Here is a 21,926-nt window from a genome sequence, read left to right as displayed (position 1 = left end):
TTTTTTACTTTAGTTGAAATTACAATCTTTGAACATGCATGATACTCCTTTGAAATTGCATTCTGACATGATTTATGAATGACAGAAAACCATTTGCTTTACTTTAGAATTACACATATTTTTTAGACTAAAAAAAAGAAATATTTTTGTGTTATTGATTATTGACCTTATTAACTTGGTCTGGCATCTGTTGGCAATAATTTGAACTTCACTAGCCCTTTTGGCACTTTCTAACTACAAGGTATTCTAAAAATTAATCCAGCCTCAAAGAAATGACCTTTTACACCACTTGGAATGCTGAAAAGAATGTGTCATGGGGCTCAGCCAAACCACTGGAACAGAGGGATCATCCCAAGATGATCTGAACAAGGGAGATGTTATCGGAATGGGATGTGGCCTCCCTAATTTCAAGGTATAATGCTAAATGCAGAATAAACCTACTGGTTTACTTGTTCAACCCTTCTCTGATATTATTTGGAAGTCACAGGTCCTATGGGGTGTTCAAGAAAACATGCCTTTCATACTGCAGCACGTGAAAGCTAAAGTAAAGCATGGTACCAAGATCCACCACTTAGTAAAATAAATAAGATTTAAAAGATATTTGCCAATGGCCTCAATCCTGTTCATCAAGTGGATTAGAACAATCCCCTGCTTTGAATGTTCAGAGTTCTCCATCCAGTCACCTGCCAGGGTAAATGAGCATGCCAGTCACTTTTGCCTCGAACTTACGTTATCACCTTGAACATGATATAGAACATTTATAGATGTCTTCAAATTATTAACTCTGATGACTTTAAATACATAGCTTTGATATCTTTACAACTTTGTTACACTTTCTGATTAAACTTTAAAACAGACTTTACTGTGAGGCCCCATCCTGTCATTCTGAGCTTCTACTATTTTACTCCCATGTTAATTAGCAGATGACAGAATTAGCTCCAAGAAGAACTCCTACAACATGGAAGTAGATAAACCGCCATATTGCTTGTCCACATTTATAGACCTGTTAATAGGTTCAAGCTGCTGATGAATTTAATTGAATTGGTCAATAATAAAAGGAAACCTAAGAAAATTGCTGGAATCACTAGACTTCAACTCAGTCAAGACTTTGTGCCCATTTTCACTACTGCTGCCTTAAAATGGCATATGGCTACATCTCTAAATGCAATGAGCTTGAGTCTCCCCATCTTTAAAGTGTAGATGCTAATACAGCCCTGTTGTGGGGATTAAATAAGAGGATGCATGTAAAACAGATTACTTCTGCGTGCTCAATAAATGGTAGCTATTAATTTAATAAGAAAGCTTTGCTTTAACAGCTAGTCATTACACAGCTACGTGTGAACTGAGCTTACAAGATACTCACAGATGAGTTGATAAGTTAATTGATTTTTTATTTTATATTGACATTTCTATTTTCCATGATGCTCAGTCAGCTATGGGAATACAGATTTTTAAAATATTTGATTCAGTGTTTCCAACTCAAATTACAGGAGTCTTAGATATTTATAAAAAAAAAAAAGCCAAACATGAGTAATAAGAGTTCGATTTAAAAAAAAAGGTAGAGCTTTATTGTTTTACTACCTGTATCTCTTAGAAATTCTAGGAAATTGGTAAAAGCTAAAATCATGGCTTTCATAGGTTAATTTGAATATAAAATACTCCTTATTTCTGAATGTGGCCTCTTGCATCTCGCTGTCTAGCCAGATATAAGGATAAAAGAAAGGCTCTAATCCACTTGTGTGCTTCCAAAGAATTCAAAATCATGTATATTCTGCCACAATCAGTGTATCGTGGTCCAAGAGAGTCAGTAAAGATGGGAAGAAGAAAGAGACTTCCTTTCAAGAATGGGATGCTTTTGAGAGGAAAAAAAATCTAAAGCTACAGAATGAAATCACACCACTTCCATTTCACCTTTTAATAAAATGAGATTAAAAAAATCTAACGATATTTCCTATGCTAGTAACACCCAATATTTCAAACATCACATGATGTTCTTCTTCATGAAGCAATAAAGACTATTTTGTTTTTACGATAAATCCATGTATATTTGTACATACAATTTTTTTCTAATAAATTAAAAACGAGTTTTAGATATTCTCTCACGTATCCCTTCACATTTCTTTAAGGGAGGTAAGACGAACCAGTGCCTTTATCGAACAGTGATCCTGGATCTGGGAGCCAGTAGAGTTCCGGGGGTCGCCTCTGTGTATGTGACCTGCCCTCAGTGACTTCAGGGACCGTCCCTCTCGAGCCCCACACACCTCCATTCTCCATCCAAACAGATGCACTGAACCAGGGTCCACACTGGACTACAACAGGGGAACAGGCCATTCTTCTCCGTGGAATGTTTTATTTACCACTCCCTCTTATTCACATATCCTATAGCTTGGCATCACAAGAAGATAAAACTCACAACGCCACGGATCGACAAGAGTGTTGCTTGAAGAAGGTACTCATATTTTTAGTACATTGCTGAGGCAATAATTTAATCATTGAAATGCACTGATACTTTTCAGTTTATGTTTCACTTCTGTCCATGTCACCTACAATAAGCATCTCATGGTGACTGTGCTATGCCATTCTAGCTCACCTTGCCTCCTACCTGTCTGCCGACATTTCTTGGGGACCGTGGGGATGGCCAGGGGCTGTTGATAAAGGCTAAAAACAGTCCTGCCCTCAAATAGATTTTAATTTAGTTGGAAAGATTCTTGGATGCATAGTAACAATAAAGTGGTGATAGCGATGGACAGGTCTGACTGTTAAAGGAGCCCAGGATGGGTAGAGTGGCTGGGGAAGGGTTCCTGGCAGAGGTACTATGCATTAATGCAAAGTATGAAATTAAGCCCATCAGCTGATAGGGATACTTTCAGGGTTGTGGGTTCTTCATTCCAGGAACAAAAACACAGAGACTAAAGTAAATTTAAACCAGCTTAAAAAAACAAGATAGCCCTCCAATCGACATATTAATTCTGGTGGGTCGATCCAAGATAGCCTGCACCCCCAAATTAGCATGTAAACCACATTTACATCTTTCTTGAAAAAAAGAATTCAGGCTAGTAGCTACTTCATTTACCAAGAGCTGATTTTAACGGCACCTGATAAATCTGTGCTCTGAAACCACGGGGTAAGTGCACGCTTTAAAGAATTACAGGCACATTTCAAAATCACACTTGACAAAGTGTAATTACTTCTAAACTCATCTTAGTTACCTTCAGAAGAGCTCTGTGTACTCGATTATGCATTAACATACTACGTTCCTTGATACGAGGAAGCCCAGAGAATAATTTCATGCTTTTGATTTTTTTTTAGGAGAAAAAAAATTTGTTCCAGGTGCCCTCACAAACTCAGAATGTATGTCATATTTATGTCACATAGAGACACAGAAATAGTAACTAGACACACATTCACGGAGACCAGCACGCACAAAGCGGATACAGCACGAGTGATTCACAGACACTCCTCAAGAAAAGATCTACAATTCAGTGTTACTCAATAATCATATTTTATTATTCATGTCCTTCCCTCACAGCCCTGAAGGCATCTCTCCTAAGTTATGGGGCATGCCTAAGAAAGGCAGGAGGGAACACCACAGCCGGCTCAAAGCCCTGCTCCCCACCTGTTCCCTCGGAGCCCAGGGACCAACACAGCAGAGGCGCCCATCCCCACACGTACCTGGCTGAAGGTCTGGCCCGCACCTCGGGCTTGCGTGCCTCGGGCGGGGAGCTGCGAAGGGGCTGTCTCACTCAGGGCCAGGGTCTGGTTGCTATGGTAGCTGGCCGGATACTGGAAGGACCCTTCAGGTTTGGAATTGAGCTGAAGTGCACTCTGGGAGAGCAGGCTGGGCCCTGCATTGAAAGTCATTTAGAGCAGTAAGTGACAGCCTCACTGAAGCAGAAATGACATGTATTATTTATTGAGAGTAGCCTAGAATTATCACATGCACACGATTCCAGCCATCTATGCTTTGAATTCTGAGAACTAAAATGACCATATAATTTGACTCCGGCTCTTAAATGAGATTTTCTTTTTTTTTTTTTTTGGCGGTTTAAAAGTTCTCAAAAAGACTAGTTTTTTTCAAATGATCTCATCCTGACCTACATAGAGACATTTCTTTTGAGACAAATTAGTTAATCCAGCAGTTATTTTTGGATTACACAATATCAGAAACATTTGAAATAATTTAAAAGTCTATCTTCTGGTTCATGTTAATTGTATTAATATAATTATATCTCCTACTTAATTATCAGGATGCTAAAACACTCGAAACCTTCCCATCAGTGGCAAATTGTATCGTATAGTGATGTAATACCTCAAAGCCTGAAGGGTAGACAATGTTTAAAATATTAATAGGTCTTCAAACAACGTAGAATTCGCCCTGATCTCACTTGATATCCGACTGCTGGTTATCTCTGCCATCACAGTAGGGGAACAATGAGAGGATACAGTGTTAAAACTGGTGCGGCTGATGTGACTGATATTACAAGTGATGGAGAAACGAGAATCAGTGCCTGGCCTTATTACTTAATTATATTTTGTATAAGAGACTGTGTTTTATTTTCTTCCATTCTGTTTAGATGGTATCTTCACAAGAGTTTGCCCGTTGTCTATTTAAGCAAATTTCTTTAATCACATTTCCTACTCACTTTGGGAGTTCAGAGAAAGTAGGAAGAGTGCATGCACTTGCTATTTCCCACTGTGTGGCTCGAGAGGGGTCTGGGGTGAGTAGAGGGAGTCAGGGGGGAAGGACCTGGCAACCCAAGCTGTCTCATGCTCTCTTAACCATAGTGCAAAGTCACTTCTTTTTTTGAAAGAGCAAAATTATACACACGCAGACTATGGTATAATCATTACCCGGTCCTTAATCTCCCTCGTTGGCTGTTTGAGACCACAGTATCATTTCTAATAAATGTGGGCAAATTTCAAGTTCCTTACTTCTTTTCAGGACTATAATATGGCTTTCTTTCAAAGGAGACCACAGATTCGACATGCAACAGGCCTTTTCTTTTTTGTATAAAAATAACATGTCTTCCTTAAAAAAGCATCCGTTCCTATAACGTTTGTCATTTAAGAACTTCCCCCACCTTCCCTCTAATTCCCCGGTGAGGCTTCTGAACAATGCAAACACAACTCTCAACATTGGATATTGAATAATAAGCCAATTAACTAATACAGGTAAGACTGAGTATTTTGAAATCTGGAAAAAAGTCAAGCAAGGATATAAAAATGTTCCCATCCAGTCCCAATTTCATCATGAAGGGCATAACAAAAGTACAATTGTAATCCTTTTTCTTGTAATTTAGAAAATAGAGTCGCAAGCAAACAATATATACCAGATGGTGAAGTTTGCAATAGCCTGCAAAAAATCGTTTAATCCATACTGATGGTATTATAGGCCTAATCACCAGAAATACGATGTCTCTATGGGGAGTGCAGTCAAAGTTTCATTGTGGATGCCAGGAACATATTGTCCCCACTGCTGCTGGCGAAACTTCGAGGCACAGAGACAGACAGAGTCATGAGGCCTAGGCGAGGGGCAGGCTGAGATATAGGAGAGCCTGTGGGAGGAAGAGGAGCTGGGGTGATGGGGACAGGGGCAGACAGGGACTAACTGCAAGGAGGAGGAAGAAGAGGGAGGTACTGGGGGACCAGTAACAAACTGTGGCCAAAGGCTTTCCCCTGGGACACTACCCTACTGAAGATCACAGCTCAGTGGAGGAGAGTGAGCTCTGCTGAAAGAGCAAAGGCCCTTTAAAGTCAGTGGTCCCCACTCTACCTGACCATGGGCAACTCCCCCCTGAGACTTCCTTTGGCTATTTCTTTCTACCCTGAGGTGATGGCTTTGCTTGGCCATGCCCCCTCCCCCATGATAGCACACCTCCAGGGTAGTGAAAGTTGCAACAGATCCAACAGTGGACAGACTTTTGGAAATGTCAGTAAAACGAAATAAAGTAAAGTAAAATCTTTCAATTCTTGTAAATAGTTGGACATAATCTTTTTTGAGAGAGAGAGCAAGAGAGAGAGAGCAAGAGCGCACAAGCAAGTGGGAGGGGCAGAGGGAGAGGGAGAAGCAGGCTCCCCGCTGAGCAGGGAGCCCGATGCAGGACTCCATCCCAGGACCCTGGGATCATGACCTGAGCTGGAGGCAGACCCTTAACCAACTGAGCCACCCAGGCGCCCCGACAGTTGGACATAATCTATAAAGTAAGAGAACCATGTGTCCTGGTTATTTGTTGAGGAACTTACTTGCCTCTGTAGTTAGCAAGTCCTACAATTTTCTAAATTCCGAATAGATTCATAGAATTATCACCAGAAACCTACAAATGCTTTCCATGCAGGATCTTATGGTAGCAATTTAAATTCTTTTTTCGAAGGGATTTCAATTAAAAATGTGATATATGTGCTCCTGAAATATATATCATGAAATAATCAGATCTGCTCATCTGTTATAGAATCAGTCATGTATCTGATCAATAGTCAACAAAAACAAACCAAGATTCTCTATCCCATTATTTCGTTCACCCATCTCAAGCATGAAACCTCGATGCAGTCTGACAAAGGTAATTGCAACAATGAGCAATGTATCATAATATTACAGCACTGACATATCACCTGGCAAGGGCAAAACAGGACAATAGCCAAAACACAGCGTGCCTTTTAGAATGATTTCCATTGCTCACTAGGTTTCAAATGAATAGCATTTATTCATTCCAATTTTAGAGAACAAAGCTATATGAGAATATGAAAAAGGTTAAAATTATAGGATAATCCTTAATTACTTTATAATGGAAGTAAAATTTACATATAGCTAACTCTTGATTACCTTTATTAACATTATTGTGCATTGAGGTAGAAAATACAAATTTTCCAGAGGTTTCGAAAGCATTTACAGTCTTGGGCTTTAAATTATGATTTTTTTCCTCCAGAACTTTTGACTTTCCATCGAGTCTTGGCTAGAGGCTTGGGCTAGAGGTAATATTAGACCACAGGCATGAGGATATGAAGCATATCTGCTGGGGGGTGAGGATGGTGGAAGAGGGTTTCTTAAGTTGTGGAGAGAAGAGACTGGGCTTTAAAATTCCACTCAGGGAAACCGAATGTTTCCTTTAGTGTAATTAATTGTTCCAGAGGAAACGTGAACTATGAGCAACAGTGGATCACCATGTCCTATTAGGTCACAGAAAGCAACAGTTACCCTCTGGTGTGTGTATGCTTCCAGATCTCTATGCTGACTGATCCCTCTGTCCATTCTGGTCCATTCTGGACCTTCCCCATCATGGGACAGTCCTCAAAGCTGAGCCCAGGGGTCTGCTCAATAGGACTCCTTGATCTGATCAAGACGCAAGAGTCCCAGCTAGACAGAGGGGAGAAAGTCTAAGGGAACAACAGAGCTGAGTGGCATAAAACCTTCCATGGATCCTAGAAAGATACTGAAGCAATGTATTTTGAGTGTAATGCCAGTATCTCAATAATATCTCAGTGTGTCTTCTAATTCATCGATTGACTAGAGACCACATAGCAACCTGTGAAAAAAAATTGTCCTGGAGTCTTTTTCGTGATTTCTCAGAAATGCAAACAGAAGTGTGGAGAGGCTGAGAGGTCGGTCAGCCGGTGTCATACACTTAGAAAAAGTGAAGATGAGACTCGGATCCTCATCTTAACCCAAGTCCAGGAGTAGCTGCTGTTTGCCATCCAAGCAGTATTAAGTCCTATACACAGACCAATATTTTAAGGTTGAAAAAGTCTCCCCAAAAGAGAAGCTAACTTGTTTGTAGGAGAAATCTTTATGTCTCGGACTGGGGTTCTTCTCCAATGAACCTCTCCTTACCGACTCTGGGTTTTGGCCGGGGAAGCTTGCTGTCTGCCACCAGTGGGACAGAGATCAGCCTCAGAAGGTAGAAAGCTTGACAGGCTAATTTTCTACGTAAAAATTCAGACTCACAGATCGTATTAACGTATACACTATAATATATCGTCTGTTTCTTCTTAACTGAGCTAGAAATTCTAGAGCTTTCATGATGATACACTCTTATTCTGTTTGCACAGGTTTAAAGAGACTTCTTCTGGAATTGCTAATTCTTGCCTGCTTTAGCTAAATATCGGTCCCAGAAAAGAGTGAACCTTTATTCGACTACATACTTTGCAATAATGCAGAAAAGGCCAGAGGCCTACCATGTGGCATTGCTAAGTCATTATGTAGGCCACAAGCATGCCAATGGCTGGGTGGAAAAGAATCCAGGACCAGAACTCTTAGTAGACTTCCATGTTTATGAAAGGGACATGATGAGGACGGCGAAGGGCCGGTAATACCACCTGATCTTTACTGAGTACTTGCTAAGTTCCAGGGACCATCCAGAGCAGCTGATATCCGTTAGCTCACTGCATCTTCACAAAGACCCACTGAAGAAGGTGCGGCCATCCCCCTTTATGTCAAAGGGACCGAGGGTGGCACCACACAGTGGGGCTGCATGCAAGTGAGGCCTCTGGCTTCAGAGCATGTGTTCTTAACCACACTCCCTCATTCTGCCTCTACAACTTTTAATCTTGGCAAATTTGAGCACCTAATGAGATAATGGATGTGAAAGTGGTTGGAAAAATATAAACTGCTTTACAAATGTCGGTTTTTAGTATTAGTATCTAATTATCTAATTACATAGCCACATGGTCTGATCATAATAAAACCTTGATTGGGATTTGTTTGCCCTGAAAATCTTATTACAGTACTGTGCCGTATTTCACTTAACGTTTTCCTTCAACACCTCGTGAGCTTTCATTTTACAAATGAGACATTCGAGGCACAGATCATTAAAATGGCCTGCTTAAAATTAAAAACAAAACCGAACAAAACCTAGCTGTCAGAGCCAAGAGATGAGAAAGCCAAAGTTCTCTCTGTCCCTTCAGCCTGAAATTCCCTTCTCTGTCAACCGCAAAACTCATTCTTAAAGAGCCGTTTAAATGTCACCTCCTCCGTGCGGCCTGCCCTGACGCCTGATAGCTCAAAGAAAATTCACCTTACCGCCACCATGCTGCTTTAACCCTCTGAACAGACCAGACTCTGAGGAATTTGAATGACTTAACAGAGATCCGTACAGTATTACACAGGATAATAGGATGGAAGCAGAATTCTGAACATTTACAATGAAGGCAGCAGGGCTCTATTCAGATGCTGGGGAGACTAAGGCTAGGGATTTCCTGCAGTGCAGAGAAAGGAAACCCACGTCAACTGAGGAAATAATAACTGGTGGCTACTTTAGGATGGGACAGGAATGTGCACAGTTAAGAGACATTTTAGAAGAAAAGCTCACAGGAACTTAGTGACTAAGTGGGCAGGAGTGAAGGAGGGTCCAAATGACTCCGTTGTTCGGCTGATTGGGAGCACTGCAGCGGGAGCTTGGGAGGTTCCTCCAGAAAACCCCACACACAGGACCCTGTTGTCATCATCAGGCACACGCCTTCTCTTTCTACAAGTGTTAAGGTGATTTACTGGGACTTGCTAATTCTGGTCCGCTTCAGTCAAGCACCTGTCCTAGAAGCCAACAAATATTCACAGATGAGTGTGGGAAAGCAGAAACTCCCAATGATGTGGCATTCCGAAGAAGAAAAACTGGTGTGTGTTGCAGCCTTGATGTTTTGAGGAAAGATGGGCTTCCTTTTTACATTACAGAGTTGGAGGAGATGGTGGGGATTTATGTAGTTAGAAAGGGCTTGATTTTAATACTGGCTCAAACATCACCTGACGAACTTAATCTTCCTAGGTCTTACGTAATTTCCAAGATCAAAGTTTGATTGTATGTAAGTGAAATTTTAGGACAGAGATGTAGCTGCCAGGGTCACCGATAGTGGGAGCTGAAACCGCAGGAATAAGACAGGGATTCTAAGGGGTAATTAAGTTATCGATTTAATTCCAAAGGATCATTTCTACCATTAAAAAAAAAAAGTACTACTAACAAGAAGGCACTAAGATAAACTATTAGAATTAGGCAATGCCTCAAACAGGGACCCCATGAACGGTTTGTTGAGGCTGTTAATTCAGGATTGTCAAAGGAATAATAAACACACCAACTGAGGGACACTTTCAGGACTGGACCCCAGACTGGCAGCTTTGTTTAGATGTACATTTGTCGGGAAATTTAGAAACACTTACTCTTGGGTTAAATCGATTCTGTCAAAATGATAAAGAAACTTATCTTTATGCAGACCACGAAAAATAATGCCAGCAAGATTCACATACATTTAAAACTGACAGAATCTGCATTCATTTCCATGCTCTTGCTAACCAGTCTCTGTGGAAGGTTAAGAATAATTTGAAGGTTAGGCTGCCTGGTTGGCTCAGTCGGTTAAGCGTCTGCCTTTGGCTCAGGTCATGATCCCAGGATCCTGGGATCGAGCCCCACGTTGGGGTTCCTGCTCAGTGGTGAGCCTGCTTCTCTCTCTCCCTCTGCTGCTCCCCCTGCTTGTGCCCTCTCTGACAAATAAATAAATAAAATCATTTTTTTTTAAAGGATGATTTGAAGGTTGGGGCGCCTGGGTGGCTCAGTCGGTTAAGCATTTGCTTCTTGATTTCAGCTCAGGTCATAATCTCAGGATCATGAGATCCAGCCCTGTGTCAGGCTCCACACTGGGCAGGGAGCCCACGTGGGATTCTCTCCCTCCCCTCTGCCTCTCCCCACCCACCATTATGCGCACACATAGAAAGAAAAAAAAGAAAGAAAGAAAAAAAAGATTTGAAGGTTCAGCATTATTGTGCTTTAAATGAGAATAAATTTTTAGAGAAACATCAAATAAACAGAAAGAGAAAATCTTTTTTTTATAGAAAATATTGCATTAGAATAAAAGAAGTAGTTGGTGGAAGTTACATATACATATACAAGTGGGCTGTTAAAGATCACAAAATCAATGGAAAAGTTGTCAATGAGAAAAGCTGTCAGATTACTGAATTGACTTTAATAAGCTCAAAGCACTTTAGTCATATCTAACTGCAAGTAAAAATATTAACTTTTGTTTATTTATTTTAACATTTATTCATTTATTTGAGAGAGAGAGAGCAAGTGGGAGGACGGGCAGAGGGAGAGAATCTTCAAGCGGACTCCCCGCTGTGCATGGAGCCCAACCTGGGGCTCCATCTGACAGCCCATGAGATCAGGACCTGAGCCGAAACCAAGAGTCGGTTGCTTAAGTGACTGAGCCCCCCAGGCGCCCCTTGACTTTTGTTTAAATTGAACTACTACTAATCACTTTCATTTATAGTGGCCATTTCTTCTTTATGGCTTCTGGATAAATTCATCAGTTTAAACTTAACTTGGAATAAGAGGTGGCTAGTGGTGTTAAACTGGCTATTGTCTTCATTAGTAAATTTAACAGCTCATAATTTCACTGAGGAATTTCACTGAAAAGAGTGGTTAAGTCCAACCACCATTCCTAAAATTAACCAAGGGAAAAAGCTCGAGAGGCTTGTTGTGCGAGGCAGCTCCGAGTGATGGGGCTGTTGTATGGGCAGATGTGTTTCTATACTTCATTTCTAAGTCTGTCTGCAGAATATCAATTTTGTCTGGTCACCTGCTTTCAATGTGTAATGCCTTATGTGAAAATTAAAACTCTAGGGGTCCCAGGATTAGATAAGTACTCATTTAGTTTTTAAGCTGATTTAGATTCAACCAATGCTATCGGCTTAATTAGTAGGTTTTTTTTTTCAAGTCTGACTATTGTATATGGATAAATAGAAGGTCGTTACTGCATTCACACTATGCAATAAGTCACTTAGTTTCTTTACAGCTGTATACAATAGAGGGAGATGAACAAAATGACATTTATCACAAAATGAACTTCAAATGTATAACTTTATTTTAACCATTTTTTTAAAGATTTTATTTATTTATTCATGAGAGACAGAGAGAGAGAGAATGAGGCAGAGGGAGAAACAGGCTCAGCCGGGAGCCCAGTGTGGGACTCGATCCCAGGACCCTGGGATCATGACCTGAACCAAAGGCAGAAACTTAACCATCTGAGCCACCCAGGCGCCCATATGCATAACTTTAGTTTAAAATGTATAGCTCCGGCGCCTGCGTGGCTCAGTCGTTAAGCGTCTGCCTTTGGCTCAGGTCGTGATCCCAGGGTCCCGGGATCGAGTCCCACATCGGGCTCCCTGCTCAGCGGGAAGCCTGCTTCTCCCTCTCCCACTCCCCCTGCTTGTGTTCCTGCTCTCACTGTCTCTCTCTGTCAAATAAATAAATAAAATCTTTAAAAAAATAAATAAAATGTACAGCTCAAGAATCTTATTATGCATGGGATTTTACATGATGTTATTTATAATCACAGAACGGTATTTTTTATAGCTCACTACAATTTCCAACTATTTCCTTGTAAAGTTTTATTTTCAGATTATTTACCATTTAAAAAGTTAATGTAGCACAGAGAGGAAAAGCATTATTCATATTTCTTCATAAATTAATTGTTTATAGGTAATAGATTCATATTTCTTACTATCAATAATTGTGAAAAGAAATAAAAAAATCAGTTCAGAAGAAAACAAAATTTAAAATCTAAACCCTGAAAATACTGTAATTGATTTGTGGAATATACTCACTTAAAGAACCAGCATTTCATTTGCCACAAATCACAGACTTTTCCTTAGAAATCTGCATGGCTTGTCTGCGCATTTTGTTCAGGTCCCTGATCCAGTATCTTCTCAAACAGAGGTCTTCCTGGACCCTTTGATTATTCTCTCAAAACTAGAGTTCTCATAGCACTTTCATGCTCTTCAAATCACTGAGGACCACAAAGAGCTTTTATTTATATGGGTGATATAGAATGCTATTTACTGCTTTAAAAATGAAAAAAAAATGTTTAAAACCAGATGGCAATGATGCCATCATACAACACGCAGCTTCTGGAAAGCTCTGCTAAAACTCTGCTCCTGAGACTATCTCGCAGGTGTGAGAATGAGCATTGAAAGGCAAGTAACGTCATAGGATCATTGTGAAAATTCATGCCTTTTCAGGTCCCCCGAAAGGGCCCAGGACCCCCCAGGATTCCCAAGTACACATTGAGAACCCTATTCCAACTCTAAACCTCTTGCTGACTTTGTCATTGCTTATAGCAATTATGTACTTGACCTTGTAGTATTCCGATTGCTTGGTTTCAGCCTTCTCTGACTAGTGTGGAAATGCCACAAGGGCAGAGACTCTCTGTGCTGCCTTTAATAAGTATTTAATATATACACTTAAAAATGAATGACTATAACACCCACCTGTGCCTATAGGGCTTCAGTAAAAACTCAGCATACAAAGAACAGACTACATCAGTTGCTGTTTGAAGTGACTTGTTTGATCCTGGGCAGTTTTAATGTTTTAAGTTCTGGGGGAATCCCACAAGACGTCTCCACAAGGTATTACCAGGATACCCTTTCTTCCACTGTCCCCTGAGGAAAATTGTGCTTGCTCTGACTTTCTCACGGGATCTTTCAGACTCTTTACTTTTTCTCACACTCATGCGAGTTCTGATACTTTCCTCACTTTCACCAGCTTTTGTTTGATCCTCATATTTGTGTTCTGGGCACCTGTGGTGCGTTGACAATTTCAAAACTCAATTTTTTTTTTTTTTTATTAAAAATTCCATCAGGCTTTAAACTTTGTGCTTGGTCCCAGGACACCCTACTAACACAGGTGGAGATGATTTTTTTTTTTATTTTATTTTAAGTAGGCTCCGTGCACAGCACAGAGTCCAAAGCAGAGCTTGAACTCACAACCCTGAGATCAAGACTTGAACTGAAATCATGAGTTGGACACTTAACTGACTGAGCCACCCAGGCGCCCTGAGAATGATGTTTTTTTTTTAATTTTTTAATTTTTTTTTAAAGATTTTATTTATTTATTCATGAGAGACAGAGAGAGAAAGAGAGAGAGAGAGAGAGAGAGAGAGAGAGAGAGGCAGAGGGAGAAGCAGGCTCCCAAGGAGCAGGGAGCCCGATGCGGGACTCGATCCCAGGACCCTGGGATCATGACCTGAGCTGAAGGCAGACGCTTAACCATCTGAGCCACCCAGGCGCCCGAGAATGATGTTTTTAATGAGAAATTCACATTATGTTCTCTCTTGCTTCAGGGATGGAGAAGGAACACTTGGTACTTTATGCCTTTGTCAATCCCTTCACTTCCTACATTTGCTTCTTTGGAAAAGATATGCCTTTTAAACATCTATGTGATAGAAGGAAATCAAAGAAAAAGAAATTGAACATTAGTTGAAAACCAGGTAGAGGTAGCATTTGGAAGGGAAATTCAATTATAGCTTCTAGGAGGATATTGTTATGTCCTGTGTGCCACCTGGGTGCTTTCCCTTGACTTTTGCTCATATCTTCCATTTCTGCTACTGTTAACTCCCTATTGGCCCTACAACACCAAAGGTAATGGAGGAAGTGAGTGTGAGTGAATTTTGAAAGGAAACCAATGGATGCATATAGTATCTAAAGACAACTTTAGACTTGGAACCATGACAAACTTCTGGAAAGGAGATTGTCTCATTTGCATTTCAAAATCCAAAGGCATATGATGAAGTGATTTCACAGGAAATGAGCAATCCAAGGATGAACTCAACTAACTTGAATAAGTGCATTTCCAGGGAAAAGACTTGGGGTCTCCAGAGTCTAGGTGACAGTCCTTAACCACTGGGAGAATGGGGTGAGCATCAGGACTTAAATCCAGGTCTTCTGACTCCAAGGGTGGGATGGGCTACCTTGTACCCCTACCCAGAGGTTCTATGTTGGTCTAATTAAGGACTGGTTTCCACCATAACAGAAAATAAGACAAACCAGTTCTCTTTCCCTGAGCATATCAATATTGCGAGCCACATGATCAATATACTTATCATTTTGATTATTTTAATTATTATAAAATCCTTATACTCCCAAACCACTTTGGCATCCTTTGGTGCCATGCTTACTAGGAATTATGAAAGTATTCACTTCATAAGGATGTCTCTCACCTCTATTATTATTACTGCATAAAAATATGTGGAGTTATATTTTACAATATCTTAATAACTTCATCCCTCAATGATTTTCTCACTACATAACAATTAAGTATAAGCACAGCAATTAAATAAAAATGACAGATTGTTAATCAACAGTAAATAATATATTCACCTCTGCCCAACTACATATGATTATTCTATTTGGATTCTATCTGCTAAGAATAGTAACCTACAAGATTGATTCTTGGTTTTTTGAATATGTTCTGATTTGAAAACTCAGAATAACATTCTTTTCTGTATCGTAACATTCAGAATATATTAAGCTCCTAAATTTTCTTTTCCTCCTGAATGCTCGGATTTTCTAGAACATGGTGGAACTTCAATTTATCAATATGCTACAGATAGAAATAATTACTATTTCAAAATACAATATTTAAGCAAATTAACACTGTCTATAAACATGTAAGTCATTTTCTCCCAAGTTCTCTATACGATTTCTGATTTCAACTGGCAAATATTTTTGTTAGTTTTTGGGTAAGACATAATCACCCTTATCTCTGAGTTTCTATCTCTGAAGATGCATGGATTAAATAAGGTACTTAGTCCGTGGCAGTTCAGGTCAAGCTGTACATTATGTGAGAACCTAATGGCCCCGAGCTTCTATCAGTAACTTTTTTTTTTTTCCTCAGTAAAGCAATAGCAATTCTCCCAGTGACTCTGTGACACATATTTGTTAGAATTGAAATTACACAGCCGGCAGTCACAAAATGGTGGCAGGATGGCAAAGGTTGTACACATGATTTACATACTGTTTAGGATAGCACTTCTTAAAAAATGCAAAGTGTTGGAAAATACCGATAAGTATAGGACACTCTAGTTGGTATGGTAGAGCAGTTACTGCTTGCCTTAGGGTCACAGAGGATGGATTTACTAAGATTCAAATTTATTTTAATCAGACCATGGAAAGAAAAATAACAAAAGCTTTTAAACACAGCAAATTAAACACTGCGTGCTTGGGGGCTGAGACGGGTTGTCATTCTAGTGCTCTTTCAAGCTGGTTTTAGATTGTATTTAGTGTTGTTTGGAGTGAGGACTAAGAAACTGGCTCTCAAGGGCAATGTGTCAGGTCCAATTTAACTTTAGCTATTTCATGTCGGTTCCAGTAAGGAACCCATCAAGTAATCACCAAAACAAGGGACTCCCGAATCTGATGGGCTTGCACTCATTATATGAGATGTGTCAAAAAGTCAGTACCTATCTATGTGTTAAGTTTATACAGCAAGAACATAAACATGGTTATGCTGTTCTACTACTTAGTGGGATGTCTTGCTGCTTATTTGCTTTGCTCTGCATAGTCGTTCTCTGCCCTTTTCTCCAAGTAGACTGTCCCTTGCTCTTTGGCTTATGATCGGATTTGGCCAATAGGAGGCACGAGGACAGCAGAAGGCGGAAGAAGAGAGGTTAGGGCGTTTTTTCTTCTGCTCCTGCCATGCCTCTTTACTCTGCCGGTACTATTCCTTGGACTTTTCCTTCAGGACCGATGGTGGTAAGGGCTTCCCTCTGTTGCTGCTACCCAAGTAACTCCCCAGACATTGTATTCCCTTAATCTTGCCCTCTCCTTTGTAAATAGTCCCGGAATTAACTTCTCTTTAGTATAACTCTATTGAGTAGAATCTATTTCCCACCTGGACCCTGATACAAATACAAAAGCAATTGAAACTTTTATTTTATGACCTTCTAAACAAATAAAATTACTCATCATTGATCCCTAAAATGATAGTTACCTACTCAGTATTTTTAAATTAATTTCCTAAAATTTACTCAATTAGTTCAGTCTCAAAGTGACTCTGAAACTGTTAAGAATAGATGTAAGAATAACAATATTCTGCATTTCACTGTGGTTTAGATCCTTTGGCATAAAACCTGTGGGTGGTGATTTTATCACCTGTTTTTTTTTTTTTGTTTTGTTTTGCTTTGTTACTTTTCCTATCTCAAACAAGGAGGCAGGGGCATGCAGGAAAAACAATCAACTAAAATCCTATGAGTCTTCAAAAAGATAATCCAGTACATAAAAACATGAAGTAACTAATCTTTCTGAAAGACAAAAATTCAGCAGTTGCCAAATACATTCCAAAAAAAACCCTACTGGAGTATTTAACGTTCCTGTAACAAAGCTACGTCTTTTGTGGGTAATTTTTGAACATGTATTACAGGAAAACAAAAGTGAACACTAAAAATTCATTCCATTCCTCTCACGTGTAGCACAGTGTCTCAATTAGGAAAGCTGAGGATTATTAGTTGATTTAAAGTTATTTAAAAGTTCATAGATTTATTCCTTCTGTCACTTTATTTATCTCTTCTACTCTTTTGTTTTATATTACTTTATCTCCACATTACTTTTATTAGTCCCCTCCCCCTAGTTTCTTTTGGTTTAATTTAGCCCTTTTTAACGTTTCCCCCAAAATGAGTACAACATTCCTTTACCTTGTCTTTGTTTTTAATAATAAAGTTAAGATTTATTCTGAATGTAGTTTTTTCCCCATACCCCTATGTTTTCATTATAAAATATTGCTACTTTATTTGCTTTTTAAATAGTATGTAATTTTCTGTTTTATTGCTATTTTGATTCAGTAGATCTAAATGCATGTTTCTTAATTTTAATGTGAATATATTTTATCATTTTATTTACCTTTAATTTTACTGGATTATTATTAAACAATGTGGCCTTTCTATACTTCTCAATTTTTGGGATTCTCTTTACTGCCCCACAGCTGATCAAGGTTTCTAAATATTCCCTGGACATATATAAAAAATATATATTATAATTCAGTGGATTTAACTTTTTAGATACATTTATTACATCGGTTTGTTAATTATTTATTCCAATTTTATGCATCTTTTTCTTCCACTATTCTGATTCTGAGACATGGGCATTATTGGCATGCTCACAATAGTATTTTTTTATCAATTTCTCCTTTCATTCTTCATAATTTTTGTTTTAATATCCAGACACTATTTTGTTTGGTGCATCATGTTTACTTTGTTAGTATGAGTGTATTGCATCTTTATAAGCCAAGACATTTTCGCTTAGATAATTCCTCTTTGATTCTGCTTAGGGCTTCTGCATTAAACTCCACTTCATCTCACAAATTCTTCCGGATCCCAGTTTGTGTTTGTTGTATTTGCTGTTGCTACTTTGCTCCTTTAACTTCAACATTTATTTCATTAGTATAAGTGTGTCCCTTAGAAACATCACATAGTTATTTTATCTTTGCTTATTACAAACTTGAATTTTTATTCTTTTCAAAGAATTCAGTGTGCTCAACTACAGTGTGTTAAGTCGATATACCTGATTCATCCCTTCTATATTAACTGGTTTGCCTCTTATTTTACATTTTCCTTCTTTTTTCTGCACCTTCTGGGTATTGAAGGTTATCCCCTCTCCTGAACTCACAACAGAATATGTTTCTCTATTATTATATGAAAAATGTGATATCTAGTATCACCCCCTCTCTCAAGACACACTATTTTATCTCTGCTTTCCTCACTTGAACAAAGTAAGTACGTGTGTCTCAAAATTAATTAAATATAATTCTAACTGCAACCACCCCTATAAGGGAGATACATTTACTGACTCTGAGAGAGAAATAATAATTCTACATTTTTAAATATAAAACACAGAGGAGAAGGATACTACAAATCATGCATCTTATTTTAGGAGTTTTACTGAGGGGACGCCTACGGGTTTAAATCCACCTAGATATTCGTGATGATGCTTTCCTAAGAGTAGTGGTATTGTAAAAATTGTAGACAAAGTGAACTAATGTGTAAATTTAATGGTCTCAAGATCGGAATGTTATCTTACTCTTGTATCTTTCTTTTAAATAACAAACCTTGGTGGGTATTCGAGGAAATTTTATTTTTTTAAATGAAGAAATAAAATGCTCCAGTGATTTCCGATGTAGAAATTGCCAGGGTGATGTACGTTTTAATGATTTAGTTTTTGGCTTTTTGTGGTATCTTATTAAACTAAGTCAAGAGGATTTTATGATTTGTTAAAGTGAAGCTCATTTCAATTCGGAGCACTTTTATTCCTAAGCCTCAACCACTATGGTTGAAAAATATGTAATTAGGATGAGATGAAGAAATTTTTAAATATTCTGCTAAGGTTAATATGCAACGCAAGACGGCCACATACAGAAATACAAGGGGTTACTGCATAGTACTATAGCATAATACTAAGCATTTAGTACTGCATATATTATATTGAGTTTTTCTATTTTGTTATATAATTGTCATACCGTTTAAGACCTCTACCAAAGATGATCTGTGTAAGTAATGCATTCACAGTTAATTTTAAAGCAGACACTGTATTGATTAAAGAAACATATAGTGAGTTCATTCAATGTGATAGTCTAGATAGATGCCAAAAAAGATACCAGAGAATTGGTGAGAATCACCACTATGTCAGTAATTGGTAAGAAACCTAGATGCCGATTACTGATTTAAGACAGAAGAATGAAGGGGGGGAAATCGGAGGGGGAGACAAACCATGAGAGACGATGGACTCTGAGAAACAAACTGAGGGTTCTGGAGGGGAGGGGGTGGGGGGATGGGTTAGCCCGGTGATGGGTATTAAAGAGGGCACGTTCTGCGTGGAGCACTGGGTGTTATGCACAAACAATGAATCATGGAACACTACATCGAAAACTAATGATGTAATGTATGGTGATTAACATAACAATAAAAACTTTAAAAAAAGAGAGCTTGTAATCTAACCTCACATGAGTTGGGGTGGGGTAATGTGGGAAGGAACTAGAAGAGAGTGGAGTGAAATGGATAAAACAAGTATGAACACAGGCTGAGGTCCTATTAGATATGACTCACTGTGTTAATTATACGGGAATAAACAATACTCTTATATTTTAATTGTCTTCAAGCATAATTGTCATTTGACTTACTTTCACCTGTTGAATAATCCTGTGGGTCAAGTATTCCTGATTCCTGCAGTGATCTAATACAGGAGTCCACCAGCTCAAGACCTGTTGTAAGTTCGTCTTCGATGTCTTTTTGACCATCTGAAATACAATATTTTCAAGTGATGAATAAACACATGATATTGTTATTATTAAAGCTTTAGGCTACTCTTTAATAATTAAAAGTATCCTAACCAAAGACATTACGTCCATGAAGTTCTCATTAGATTTCATGTTGTAATTCTTGGTCAACCAGTAGCAAAAGCCAAGGCCAGCGAATTCCGTGTATCCACGAAAATCATAAAAAGTTTCTAGGGAATTGAGAGACCTTAACTCTCAGGAAATCATGAGCTATCACAACATCATTTAATTTTAGTGTCGTGGTCTTATCGTGTCCATTTTTATTGGTCTTTTTTCTAAAGTTCACAAGGAAATTAATCAATAAAGACATAATGTAGAAATAAGTGTAAGTTTCATCAAGAAGTTGTACCTTACCTTGTGATTGCCAGTGAAACTGCTCTTCTGCTGAACTATAAAAAAGAGAATACACAGGTGTAATGCACTGATTGAAACCAAGGACCCTAGACTATAAGACACAGAGGGGCATTCGAGTAGCAATGCACTGTGGGCTCCATGGTGTGTCTTATTTTTATTTATTTATTTATTTATTTATTTATTTATTTATTTAATTTATTTTTACTGAGAAAAGAGATTCTGTTCTGATGCAATCTTAACTTTAATCCATTTGATGTATATCTCTTTTGAATCACAGGTACTCGTGTATTATAAATGGACACTCTTCTGTAATTTTCAGAGAATAGCTCCTTCTTTTTTATTTTTTTTTTTTACAAAGCCCAACCTATTATACTCATCCCTTACAATACCTCCTACATGGATGCAGTTCTACCCAATTTTAGTTATTTTAAAATATGAGGCTGACTAGTTTCATGTAGACTTCGTCAGGTAGTCTGGGAAAGATATAACCTCCTTTTTCATTATAAAGAAGATACACTAAATCTAAACCTTCTTCCAGACATATCACATGAGCAGTTCCTGTCAGTTGATTACTAGTTTAAATTAAGTAATTTAAAAATTGTAACACTTTACCACCAATTGGATATACAGTTCCCAAATTCTCACTTTACAAATACATTTTATAAGACGACCTGGGTAGGAAGGGTTGTCCATATACAGGATAAGCCAAAGACACTGCACAGATTTCATCTATGGAGGCAACGTAGGTAACTTCTGAATGATTTATTAAATAGATAAATAAATTTAAAATTTCTAAACATGCATAACTCTTTCATTATATATGCAAATACTTTCTACATGCCCCCTTTTTGTATGTCAATAATTGGTAAGAAATCTAGACACCAATTACTGACAGGTATTTTGAGAATGATTTTCTACACTTATTTCACTAAAGCCTCTGTTCTGATCAAGCAGCTTCTATGAATAGCTCATCAGTTGCACAACAGCAAGTGGATTTTAGACCTTTAATCTGTACCGCAGAGATGGCTTCTGCATACATTTACAGAGGGACAAGGAAAAGGGAATTCTGGTATAAATCAGTGTTCAAAAAGCTATGATTGATATACACGAACACAAGGATAGTCCTTTAAGGGACATGTGACTTTTACAGGGTATCTTGCTCCTCAACCCATCCATTTTAGCAAACTGGGAAATGGTTTCACAATGGTGAAAACTATAGACAGAATTGATATGTGAAATGATAACTTTACAAATTCAATCCAACACAACTTTTTCTTGTATCAAAAAGTTATGTGCTATATAGTGGTAATAGAGAACTACAAAGTTTCACACTTTAAACAGAAATGTAATCCCGAAGTCAATATTTTAAGAATTGCATGCATGGTCAGTGAGTAAGAGGCATTTTAAATATGGGAATAAAAAAATGCTTTCATATTTATAGTAGGTTGAATGGTGCCCCTCACCCCCAAAAGATATGATCACATTAAATCTCCAGAA

The 21,926-nt window shown here is 38.4% G+C and overlaps 1 protein-coding gene across 4 annotated transcripts in view; it reads right to left on the bottom strand.

The window, feature by feature from the left end:
* The window catches only part of CTNND2 (catenin delta 2), a 904,171-nt gene that overhangs the window by 390,791 nt on the left and 491,454 nt on the right, over positions 1-21,926 (bottom strand). For all 4 annotated transcript variants that reach the window (XM_027605522.1, XM_027605518.2, XM_027605519.2 and 1 more), the window contains 3 exons: positions 20,430-20,464; positions 19,920-20,036; positions 3,673-3,845 (listed from right to left, as the gene is read on the bottom strand). In XM_027605522.1, the coding sequence (XP_027461323.1) occupies positions 3,673-3,845; positions 19,920-20,036; positions 20,430-20,464 (325 nt within the window). The remainder of the gene's footprint in view (positions 1-3,672; positions 3,846-19,919; positions 20,037-20,429; positions 20,465-21,926) is intronic.

This window comes from Zalophus californianus, chromosome 5 (assembly GCF_009762305.2).
Source record: "Zalophus californianus isolate mZalCal1 chromosome 5, mZalCal1.pri.v2, whole genome shotgun sequence".
NCBI classification, from domain to species: domain Eukaryota; kingdom Metazoa; phylum Chordata; class Mammalia; order Carnivora; family Otariidae; genus Zalophus; species Zalophus californianus.
Note: the sequence above shows the minus strand (reverse complement) of the source record. Positions and strands in the feature narration are given on the sequence as shown.